We start from the raw sequence: 12,667 nt of genomic DNA on the forward strand, positions 1-12,667 counted from the left end.
TGGACATTGAAGCATCCAGCAGTATCAGATTTTACGTGATGAAATAACATTGCATAATGACTGATCACATGTGCCCACAGTGAAAGAATGGCCATGAATTGGATGAACCTACTTTGTTTATCTGAGGCCAATGAGCTGCAGATTATTAAATGAGTGTCCAATGCAGATCGCTGGCTTAATGAGGCAGGGAAAGTTGAGGGGTTCCCAATCATGAAGGGTGGAAGTCCAACCAGTGTCAGGAGTCCAGATAATTTTTGCAAGGCTTGGAGCAATCCATCCATCCTTTAACATTATTTCCAAATTTATCTTGACTCAGCTTCGGCTCCCATAGAACTGGGCACATTCAAATCTAAAATATCCATCAACGTCCTCTTGATGCCATATTAGCTCAAGTGACAGATTTGAAAATTGGACACAGCAAGTTCCCACTATTAACCATGAAATGAATGGCCAGTTAATTTATTTTGGGTGGTATTAGTTGAGGTTATAATGCTGGCCAGAACACCTTGAGGAGAATTCCTTAATGACCACTTAAGCCATCGTCAAGAGCCGCAGTCCCAGCCAAATGATTGCACCTCAACTGATACCATATTCCCCCACCAAATTATATTCTTTAATTTTAAGTTGGATCAAGTCACTTAATATCTGACTCATCTGCAAGACTGACATAAAGTGAGGCAAGCTGCCACCATCGTTTTGAAAGGTTATTGATATTTAATGCTCATTTATAACAATTTTTACAATGTTATTTTTCTGAAATCCTGACGGGTTGTTTTCTAGCAAAGCTAAGTGTAATTCAATGGATTTCAGATCAACTGTGAATGACAGATGTTCCAAATTTCACAAAAATATAATTTAATATAAAATAGTTTAGGGTCTGTACACCAATGAAAATACTATGCTGCAAACCTGAACATGGAGAAAGGCATTTAAAAGCAACCATGCATATGTTTATTTTGGTAGGTTGCCAAACTTTGTCCATTTTTTAGGTTTGAAAGAGGTATATGGGACAAAATTGAAAGAATTAACTTTAAAAAAAATGGGAAAATGTTTGGAGTGTGTAAGTAATTGGACAACGCAATATTGAATATATTTAGTTGATAAAAAGATTCCTACATGGAAAAACTGTTAATATATGGTGAAAGCACCTGAATCGGGTGATACCAATCCAAATATTTCACATTACTGGAAATCTAAATGATAATTAATACCTTCGGCATCAAAGGTTTCAGGCTGGATGTGTTGAGTCGAATTGGTATGTCCTTTGGAATCTGAAATAAGATGAAAAAATATAAGACCAGATGAAGTATGGCTAGTGCCTGAGAATTGATGAGGAAATCTTGCTGCTTTGCAACTGAGTTGAGATTCTGACCCCAACATTTTCCGAACAGCTAATATGATGGATGAAATGCCACGTTAACAATGAGTGAATGGCAAATGAAACGACACAGCAGTAAGGTATTCTTGTATGTTATTCACATGTACTAGATTAATGTGTCACTTCATCAAATCTTACACTAGATGCCTTTTTTTATTCATTTGTGGGGATTGTTGGCAAGTCAGCACTTATTGCCTGAGCATAGTTGCCTTTGAGAAGGTGGTAGTGAGCTGCCTTCTTGAACCACTGCAGTCTACATGCAGTAAGCTGACCCACAATGCCCTTAGGGAGGGAATTCTAGGATTTTAACCCAGCAACACTGGGGGAACGACAATATATTTCCACATCAGGATGGTGAGTGGCTTGGCAGGGAACTTGCAGGTTGTGTGTTCCCATGTATCTGCTGCCCTTGTCCTTCTAGATTTACAGTGGTTGTGGGTTTGGAAGGTGCTATCTAAAGATCCTTGGTGAAATTCTGCAGAGTATCGTACAGATAGTATACACTGCTGCTACTGAGTGTCAAAGGAGGAGAGAATGGATGCTTATCGGTGTGGTGTCAATCTAGTGGACTGCTTTGTCCTTGATAGTGTTAAACATCTTGAGTGTTGTTTGAGCTGCACTCATCCAGACAAATGGGGAGTATTCCATCACACTCCTGACTTACGTCTAGTAGATGGTGAACAGGATTGGAGTGTCAGGAGGTAAGTTATTCACCGCAGTATTCCGAGCCTCTGACCTGATGTTGTCAGTCCTATGTTTATGTGGCAAGTCCAGATGAGTTTCTGCTGAATGGTAACCCCATGTATGTTGATAGTAGGGGAATCAGTGTTGATAATATGGTTGAGTGTCAAGGACAGTGTTTATCGTGTCTCTTATTGAGATGGTCACTGCCTGGCATTTGTGCGGCACGAATGTTACTTGCCACTTGTCAGCCCAAGGCCCCAAACACACTTTCCAGGTGAAGCAGCAATTTACCTGTACTTCACTCAAACTAGTCTATTGCATTTGCTGCTCACAATGTGGTTTCCTGTACATGATGGAAACGAAGCGCAGACTGGGTGACCGCTTCATAGACCTGTCTATATATTCTGCCTACAAAAAAGACAATATATCAAAAAGTCTATATATTCTGCCTACAAAAAAAAGAGCTTCCAGTTTCTGGCCACTTCAACATACAACCATGTTCCCTGGCCAACATCTGTCTCCAGCGAAGCTCAGCACAAGCTAGAAAAATAGCACCTCATTTCCTGCTTGAGGACCCTGCAGCCAGTGCACTGAAAAAAACAGCAGATAATTCCAACTAACAGCTTCATCAAGAATTGGCAAATTGCATCAAAAAGTGGTCAGCACAGTTCAATTATCAGGGCAAGGTAAGGGACAGTATCTTCTACTTCCTCATGCGTGGGGGGCAGGATTGATATTAGTCACTGTCAGTTTCATTTGTAATCACTGTGCTTTAAAAGAAGAACTCACTTACCATATCATCTGTGATGTTGAAATGCAAAGCTCCAGCTGAAAAATATGCAAATCCTCCCGTGTTAACAAAGTACTCTGACAGACCAAGGGCCAGCATGTGATTGGTGGTATTTGGAAGCTTAAATGATTGTGCAGTAAATGGGGACTCCACATGGTCTTGAACATCATATAATTCACCCTAAAGGACATCACAGAAGATCCCCAGTAATATCAGAACTGATTGATCGTGAACTCAATAACAGAAGTCAGCAGGATAGCAGGGACCAAATAACTGAATCCACAAAGATAGTGGTGGTTGTAACTTTACACGCCAAAATATTTTACAAGCTAACGTAGAGTGATTTCATATTATTCAATGTAATTTATAGCAATACATATTGATATTTTGCTGGACAGGTGGCTGTACTAACTTAATAAAAAATATCAGCTGGGTACACAAAGAGGCTGTTGCATACATATCCTGTGGCAAGGGAGAAATTGAGAACATTCGTGTGTGTTTTGGAAAACCACATATAGAGGAAGTTCACCACACTTTTTCTAAGCTTTAGGTGCAGTTGAAGTTACTGCAGCATGTACAGGAACCTGACAGTTTTGTGAATAACTAGTTTCAGCAGAAGTCAACCACAGAAATCATACTCATGAAGAGATTTTATGAGTTTAGTTTTCATGTTAAGTTAGCTTAGAGATGAGGGCGAAGGGTAAGTGGGTGAAAGAAATGGATTGGGACTTGGAGAGAAGGATGAAAACAATAAAGTTAAGTGGGCCTGTAACAGATCAAAGAGAAGTTGGGTTGAAAGGGAAGTGGAAGAAGATGGAGAGAAGGCAAGGATGGAAGACAAAGTGGGGGGGGGGGGGGAAAGATGAATAAGATGAGGGGTGGAAGAGATAGAATGGAAGAAAGGAGATAGGGGGTCACTAATACAACAGCTTAATATTCCTCATTCATGGAGAACAGCCATCTTGCACTATTTAGAACCAATAGTCACAAGATGGGTGGAGAGACATTCTGCAGAACAGAGATTTTCTGCTATTTTTGGAATGAGAGGATATTTTCCTAAATGACTGATGTGTTAAACTTTAAGGAGGGCTGCTTGTTTCCATTTTATTTGCATGCTGACAATTGCTCAAAGAAGAAGATTAAATAGTATGTAAAGGAGAATTTGATTTTGGACAGGTTGAGCCTCTGGAGTTAACTTAATTAAAGCAATTTAGATGATTTAAAAGTTTGACAGAAAGGCACATTGTAAAATAAATACCATATTGTTTGGAAATGTAAGTTCTGGAGAACTGAAGCAGAGACAGGAAAATGACTTTGAATTAGATTTTGAATTAGATTTCCTACAGTGTGGAAACAGGCCCTTCGGCCCAACAAGTCCACACCGACCCGCCGAAGCGTAACCCACCCAGACCCATTTGCCTACATTTACCCCTTACCTAACACTACGGGCAATTTAGCGTGGCCAATTCACCTGACCTGCACTTTTTTGGATTGTGGGAGGAAACCGGAGCACCCGGAGGAAACCCACGCAATCACGGGGAGAATGTGCAAACTCCACACAGTCAGTCGCCTGAGGCGGGAATTGAACCCGGGTCTCTGGCGCTGTGAGGCTGCAGTGCTAACCACTGTGCCACCGTGCCGCCCACTTCTTGCTCAATGAATGACGGTTTTACTGTTTAGACTTCTATCACATGTGACAGCTTACCTTAATGGGAAGAACAATGGAGTTACTTGTAATTTCTGGTTCTCCAACTAAAGAATAGTCAAATTCCACATACTTATCCAACTGCCGTGAAACTGAGAAACAAAATAATACAAATGTAAAACCTATGGAGGTACAGTAATCTGCACACAATCTGCTGATCATCCTTTGAATGTACTCACTATTCAGCCTCTGGATGAAGGTTTCGAGCTTTCCAATTGTATTTCCAAACTCAGAGCACAGCTGCAAATAAATTCAACAAATAGTCAGGATCATAAGGCGAAAAATGCATGGATAAATTAATTGACATTCCTTCTGGCATTACTTTTCAAAATAACTTTAGATTATCATTTGCAGCTTTCAAATTTTATGTCATCTCACTCTGCAATGGTTTTCTTGTTTAAAAGAAAGAGTGGAAGAAGAAAACTACCAATGTCCTTTAGCCCAAATATAAGTTTGAGTTCCTCTTCTCTTAGCATTTCTTCACAACTCAATAATCTGAGCAAATGCCCACTTCCAACACAGAAAACCATGTTTGTGTTCACTGTGTTTTGTCCCATACCCACATTCTGTTCACCTTCCATCTCTGAGCTTATTGATCTACATTGACTCCTGATCTACTAAAGTGACAATGTTAAAATTGTTATGTGTTCAAATCCCTGTGCTCTCATTTCTCCTCTATTCCTGTAACCTCCTAAAGCTCCACAACATTCCAAAATCTTACATTCCTTCAAATCTGTCCTCCATCCCCTATTTTATTCTGGACGCCATGTCTTTATCCCTTCATTGTGCAATTACTTTTAAAACTTCTTCTCCTCTCCATTTCTCTAATTTTTAAAAAGCAAGGTTAACAGTTACCTATCTGACTGAATATTTACTCATCCATATAATCTTGGCTTCCTTGGTAATTGGCAACGTGTGTCTAATTATATTCCTTGGGATATTCTAATACACTAGATACACAATATAAAAATAAGTTTCTATTGCCAACATGATTTTCGACATGTCGTTCTATAACGCGATGGTTGTGTTTCTGTGCAATTGTGCATTATAGAAAAAAATGTGCTCTAGGTACAGTGCTTAAAGTGTTGGTGACGTAATTGTGTTACAGCCAGCATACATTTTAGAAGTTTGCACTTTAGAACCAGTGTCCTGAATTTGTCAATCATGTTACAGAGAATCTGTGTTAATCAAATGCGTGTTATAGCAGAACAACCTATATTTAAGTTCAGAAAACTATGGGGAGCAATCCAACATTTGTTGCTCATTCTTAATTGTCCTTGAGAAGCTGTAGGTGAGTTGCTTTCTTGAATTCGCTCATGTGCTGGAGATGAACCCACAATGCTGTTAGGGAGAGAATTCCAGGATTTTGATCCAGTGACAGTGAAAGAACAGTGATTTATATGAAGGTCTGAATGGTACAAGGCTGGGAGGGAAACTTTCCTCTGTATTAAATTAGCTTGTGGCAATTATGTCTTTTCCGTGCTTCTGAGACTTGCAATGACATGCACAGTGGTCTTTATTATTCTCAAAGTATCTCTCTGCTACACAAGAAATATTTCGTTAAATTTTGAAAACTACTAAAATCCTCTGTCTTACTTCCCTCAACACTGTAATTTTGACCTTCCTTTACTGTCACTTGTTCTGAATTGAAGCTGCTAAAGTTTTTATCAGGTTTGCTCATGCAGCCTGGTTATTTCTATGCCTTTACTAGATTTTTCTAAGCTTCCTAGAAAGTTTCTCACCTCAACTTCTACCTGGCTCACCAGCTCGGATTTGGAATCAAGAGTGTTTGTACAGACAACAGCCTTGCAATGTTGCTTGCATTCTTCTGTTGTCGGTTGTCTTACTCTGTGTAACTCCACCTTTCCTGCTGCTGTGCCATGGAGTTGTTAAGCTTTCTGGCACCATTCCCTTCAGCCTAGTTTTGACCTTTATGAAAGCAGTTTTTGTGTTTTTTTTCTGGATCTTACTGTTACCAGTTACCTCCTATCTATCCCTTATACTATGACACTGCTGTCTGCCTGCAGTGATGTATGGTAGATGGGGGATATCCATTCCTTTCATCTAACTTGGAGAGGCCTTAGGACTCTAATAAATTTAACAATAAAATGTTTATTGAGTTACTGCATTGTATACAAGAATTGGCACATCTCTTCACTGTCTCTCTTTCTATCTACTTTCTTTCCAATTGACTGTGACATCATCACAGAGGTCTTGCTTATTCTGCTGTCTCAACTCTCAATTCCATCAGACCCATATACAACAAAATGTATATAGAAAATGTATATACACTTGCATTTTCTTCTGAATGTCATTTCCAGTTTCTACAATTATTATTCATATTGCATAGCTTGAATTGCACTACTTTTTATCTTTACATCCTACATCCTTCCTTCTGATCATCATTTGCTAAAGCAGAGGAGCTGAACTGAATCATTCAAGTTGGCTTGAGGAGACAGGAAATTCCAGTGAGACAAGAAATTGCAGTGAGACAAGAAATTCCAGTGAGGCAAGAACAGGGAAGTGAATTGGTCTTCATTGGAACATTCTATGCAGTTCTTACAGATAATAAAACAATCTGTTCTATGCTGCACCCAAATTCCTTTTCCATTGACTTTTTTGCAAAAGACCATCAAGTATGCTCTAAAATGGGCTGCTAATTCCCAAGGTAGTTTCTCTTATTTCTGCTGAGGACTGTGTATGTATGTATGTATCTATCTACCTACCTACCAATCATTCATTATTCATTCATGTGAATAGATCTCAATCCCCTTCTTATAGGTTGTCTGTACGAATTATCAGTGATTAGTTTTCTTCCTGTGATACCATAGGTTTCATTTCTACTATTCAGATCTCATCAACCAGAGTGAAACCTAATGATCTGTGGGCTACCACTAGATAATGGTCATTTGAAAAGCAGTTGGCTTGTTGTAAAAATTCCTGATACACTAAAGTCCTATGAAATCTGGTTAAATGCGACTCTAGAAGGGTGGCAACTGCTAAGGACTTTAGGTCAACAAATACTGCCGTGCCAATGCCATGATGTAGGAACAAATTAAAAAGGTCTGCATTATCAACATTTGCCTCACTAATATTTGCCTTGTGCTCCTTATTCGAGCCCACTCATATCTGTATTGCTAACAGATTTGTAACATCAATCATTTCTAAGTATTTAAACTCAGATAATATGAAAACCTCTGGCCTTAATGAACCCCTACACTAGTGCAATTATACCCATCTCTTTGTTGCACACACAACTTTATGAATAATTATTGCTTTCTCTTGAATTTTACAAGAATATTTGGCTTTACAGTTGATTATGGCATTGAACTTAGAGAGAAAATAAAATGTCAGCTTACCTTATGAGGAGCAATTTCTTTGATTTTATTTTTCACTTGAGAAAGGAACATGTTGTAAAACCAGCTTTTAAAAAGATAAAACACTGTCAGAAATATTTTTTTTCACTCCTAATCCATTACTTGCTTCTAAGAGTAATTGACATTGGAACCATATTTTTGATTCCTTTACTATGGAGTAGAATCCCTACAAAGTGGAAACAGGCCATTTGACACAACAAGCCCACACTGACTCTCTGAAGAGCACACCACCCAGACTCACCTTCCTTCCCTATCCCTGTAACCCTGCACTTCCCATGGCCAATCCACCTAACCTACACATCCCTGAACATTATAGGCAATTTAGCAGTGGCAATCCACCTAATCTACACATCTTTGAACTGTGAGAGGAAACCAGAACAAACCCTGGGAGAATGTGCAAATTCCACACAGACAGTCTCCCAAGGCTAGAATTACACCCAGTTCCCTGGTGCTGTGAGGCAGCAATGCTAACCACTGAGCCACCATGCTCAGTAGTCATTAAACTGGTTTTAAAATTACTAATTTTTCCGTCATCACCCTTTAAACATTTGCCCATGGTATCTGAACATCACTGGCAAGATTAGCATTTGTCACCCATTCTATGATTTGGAGATGCCGCTGTTGGACTGGGACGTACAAAGTTAGAAATCACACAACACCAGGTTATAGTCCAACAAGTTTAACTGGAAACACTAGCTTTCGGAGTGTTGCTCCTTCATCAGGTGGTTGTGGAGTACACAATTGTAAGGCACAGAATTTTGGTGTTGTGTGATTTTTAACTTTATTCACACATTCTATGTTGCATTGAGAAGGCGGGGAGCTGCCTTCTTGAACCACTGTAGTCTATGAGGTGTAGATTCATACACAGTGCTGTAGGAAGGGAGTTCTAAGATTTTAACCAAATGACAGTAAAAGAATGGTGATATATTTTCATGTCAGATTGGTATGTGGTTTGGAGGAGATCTTGTAGGTGGTGGTACTCCAATGCATCTTCTGCTCTTGTCCTAGTGGGACATTTGAAATGTGCTGTCAGATGAACCATCTTGAGTTGCTGCAGAACATCTTGTAGCTGGTACACACTGCTGCCACTGTGCATCATTGGAGGGAGTGAATGTGGAAGGTGGTGGATGGTGTGCCAATCAAGCCAGTTGTTTTGACCTGGATGGTGAAAAGCTTCTTGACTTTTGTTGGGGCATCCAAGCAAGTGAAGCATATTCCATCATGCCCCTGACATGTGCCTTGTTGATGGTAGACAGCCACTGGGGAAGCTAGGCGTGGAGTTATTGGCCTCAGAATTCACAGCACTCAGATCATCACCCAGCATTGCTGTTTAGGCAAACAAGAAGGTGTGACCGGAGATAACTTAGCTGACTTCAGCCAAGGTAAGTAGCAGTGGCTTTATAATTGTCAACTTGTTACTGGACTAGGAGCAATGGAGGGGAAAGAAAGTGCATATTGTTGATGTTGAATAAAAACTGATCTCCATTATTTGGGCGAGGACCTATTGGAGGGCTGCCTGTGACTGTAGGACCAAGTAACAATGTGAGTCAACACATTCAGGACAGAAAAGCAGCTTAACTATTTTTCCACATTTATGAATTGCAGATGCCAGTGTTGAACTGGGGTGCACAAAGTTAAAAATCAAATGACACCAGGTTATAGTCCAACAGGTTTATTTGGAAGTACTAGCTTTCAGAGCATTGCTCCTTTATCAGATGGTTATCTGATGAAGGAGCCTGATGGAGCAGTGCTGTGAAGGCTAGTGCTTTCAAATAAACCTGTTGGACTATAACATAGTGTTGTGTGATTTTTAACTTTCCACATTTAGCTTTCTTGCTTCCCAAATGCTCTGAATTACATTCTCTAAACAACAGAATATTCATGTGCCCATTAAACAAGCTATCTGATTTTTCTTCCATTGCTTAGAAGAGGTTAATAATGGAGAATCAATCGACAAACACATTTGCTGTTCCCATAGAAAGTGCAAAGTACTCTCCCTACTGTGAAGAAACCTGAAGCGCTTGTCAATGTGAAACCAGTTTTGTATGAAAATTTATGTGATGTCAGTTCTGACGATGAGTGCTTCAAGACTTGAAGCACTGACTTTATTTCTCTCCACTGATGCTATCAGATCTGTGACCCATTAATGAAGAGCAAAGCTCCACCTCATCTTAGGAAATAAGGCAGGGCAAGTGACTGAGGTGTTAGTGGGAGAGCACTTTGGGTAACCGTAATTCTGTTCATTTTAAAATAGTTATGGAAAAAGATAGGCCTGGTCTACAAGTTAAAGTTCTAAAGTGAAGCAATGCCAATTTTGATGGTATCAGACAGGAACTTTCATTGGGAGAGGCTATTTGCTGGTAAGGGACAGCTGGCAAGTGGGAGGCTTTCAAAAGCAAGATAACGAGAGTTCAGGCCCAGGATGTTCCTGTTAGTGTGAAGGGTAAGACTGGCATGAGTAGGGAACACTGAATAACTACAGATTCCTAATGAAGAGCTTATGCTAAAAACATCAACTCTCCTGCTCCTTGGATGCTGCCTGACTGGCTGTGCTTTTGCAGAGCTACAATTTTTAACTCTGATCTTCAGCATCTGCAATCCTCACTTTCTCCTACAGGTATTGAGGCACTGGTCAAGAAAAAGGAGGATGCATTGACAGCTGGAATCAAGTGAATCCCTTGAGAACCACAGGGAGTAAAAGAGTGCACATAACAGGGAAATCAGAAGTGCAAAAAGGGGACATATGATAGCTTTGGTCGATAGGGTAAAGGAACATCCAAAGAGATTCTACAAGTATGTCAAGGACAAAGAGTAACGAGGGAGAGAAAAGGGCTCCCAAAAGATTAAAGAGGCCGTCTATGTGTGGAACCACAGGAGATGGGTGAGATCCTAAACGAATATTTTGCATCAATACTTACTGTGGAGAAAGACATGGAAGGTTGGGAACTCAGGAAAGTAGTCAAGTCTTGAAAAAAGTCCACATTACAGAGAAGGAGGTGCTGGAGGTCATAAAATGCATAAAGTTAGGTAAACCCCCCAGGACCTGATCAAGTGTAACCCAGGACACTGTGGGATGCTAGGGAAGAAAGCGTGGGGCCCCTAGCAGAGATATTTGTATCATGAGAGCTATGGGGGTGAGCTGTCAGAAGATAGAAGGGTGGCTAATGTTGTGCCTTTATTTAAGAATGGCTGCAAGGAAAAGCCATGGAACTACAGTCCAGTGAGCCTAATGTCAGTGTTGGGTAAGCTGTTGGAGGGGATTTCTACAGATAGGATCTACATGAACTTAGAAAGGCAAGGACTGATTAGAGATAGTCAGCATGTCTTTGTGAGTGGGAAATCATGTCTCAATAACTTGATTGAGGTTTATGAAGAGGTGACCAAGAAGGTAGATGACAGAGCGGTAGATGTCGTCTACAAGGACTTTAGCAAGGCCTTTGTCAAAATTCCGCATGGTAGACTGGTTAGTATGGTTAGATCACATGGGATCCAGGGAGAGCTAGCCAATTGGCTTGACAGTAAGGAACAGAGAGTGGTAGTGGAGGGTTGTTCAGACTGGAGGCCTGTGACCAATGGTGTGCCTGAAGGATCGCTACTTGGTCCACTGTTGTTCATCATTTATCTAAGTTGTCTAGATGAGAAGATAGGAAGCATGATTAATAAGTTTGCGAATGACACCAAATATGGCAGTATAGTGGACAGTGAAAAAGGTTATGTAAGAGTACAATGTGATCTTGATCAACTGGGCTAGTGGACTGAGAAGTGACAATGGAGTTTAATTTAGATCAGTGCAAGGTATTGCATTTTGGTATGACAAATCAGGGCAGAACTTACACAGTTAATGGTAGGGCCCTGGGAGTGTTGTTGAACAGAGACACCTAGGGGTGCAGAGACATAGTTCCTTGAAAGTGGCATCACAGGTAGATAAGGTGGTGAAGAAAGTGTTTGGCATGCTTGCCTTCATCAATCAGACAACATTGAATACATTGGGATGTTATATTGTGGCTATACAAGACGTTGGTAAGGCCACATTTGGAGTACTGCATACAATTCTGGTTGCCCAGCTAAAGGATATTATTAAACAGGAAGGAGTGCAAAAAAAGTTTTAGAAAGATTTTACCAAGACCAAAAGGTCTGAGTTATAAGGAAAGGCTAGATAAAGAGGAGTGATTATATAGAGGTTTATAAAATGATGAGGTGCATTGGTAAGGTGAATAGCCAAGGTCTTTTTCTCAGGGTGGGGGAGTCCAAAATTAGAGGATATAGGTTTAAGGTGAGAGGAGAAAGATTTAAAAGGGACCTGGAGGGCAACATTTTCACACAAAGCGTGGTGTGTATATGAATGAGCTGCCAGAGGAAGTGATGAGGGAAGGAACATTTACAACATTTAAAAGACAATTAGACAGTACATGGAGGGAAAGGTTTAGAGGGAAATGAGCTAAACACAGGAAAATGGATATAGTTCAGTTTAGAAAACCTGGTCAGCATAGACAAGTTGGGCTGAAGGGCCTATTTATGTGCTGTATGACTCTTTGTTTCTCCAGGAGAAAGTGAGGTCTGCAGATGCTGGAGATCAAAGTTGAAACTTTATTGCTGGAACAGCACAGCAGGTCAGGCAGCATCCAGGGAACAGGAGATTCGACGTTTCGGGCACAGGCCCTTCTTCAGGAATGTGCAGAGAGTGTTCAGCAGGAGAAGATTAAAGGTAGGGAGGAGGGACTTGGAGGAGGGGA

General features: G+C 40.4%; 1 protein-coding gene across 8 annotated transcripts in view; it reads right to left on the reverse strand.

Annotated features, from left to right (window-relative positions):
• The window catches only part of LOC122560017 (bactericidal permeability-increasing protein-like), a 56,907-nt gene that overhangs the window by 31,576 nt on the left and 12,664 nt on the right, over window positions 1–12,667 (reverse strand). For 7 of the 8 annotated variants that reach the window (XR_006314618.1, XR_006314617.1, XR_006314619.1 and 4 more), the window contains 5 exons: window positions 7,917–7,980; window positions 4,737–4,797; window positions 4,558–4,649; window positions 2,856–3,032; window positions 1,212–1,271 (listed from right to left, as the gene is read on the reverse strand). Coding sequence is in view for 5 of the 8 variants with exons in the window: in XM_043710171.1 (XP_043566106.1) it covers window positions 1,212–1,271; window positions 2,856–3,032; window positions 4,558–4,649; window positions 4,737–4,797; window positions 7,917–7,980 (454 nt within the window). In the remaining 3 variants the exon portion in view is untranslated. The remainder of the gene's footprint in view (window positions 1–1,211; window positions 1,272–2,855; window positions 3,033–4,557; window positions 4,650–4,736; window positions 4,798–7,916; window positions 7,981–12,667) is intronic. The other variant, XM_043710173.1, reaches the window with a different exon arrangement.

This window comes from Chiloscyllium plagiosum, chromosome 20 (assembly GCF_004010195.1).
Source record: "Chiloscyllium plagiosum isolate BGI_BamShark_2017 chromosome 20, ASM401019v2, whole genome shotgun sequence".
Lineage (NCBI taxonomy): Eukaryota > Metazoa > Chordata > Chondrichthyes > Orectolobiformes > Hemiscylliidae > Chiloscyllium > Chiloscyllium plagiosum.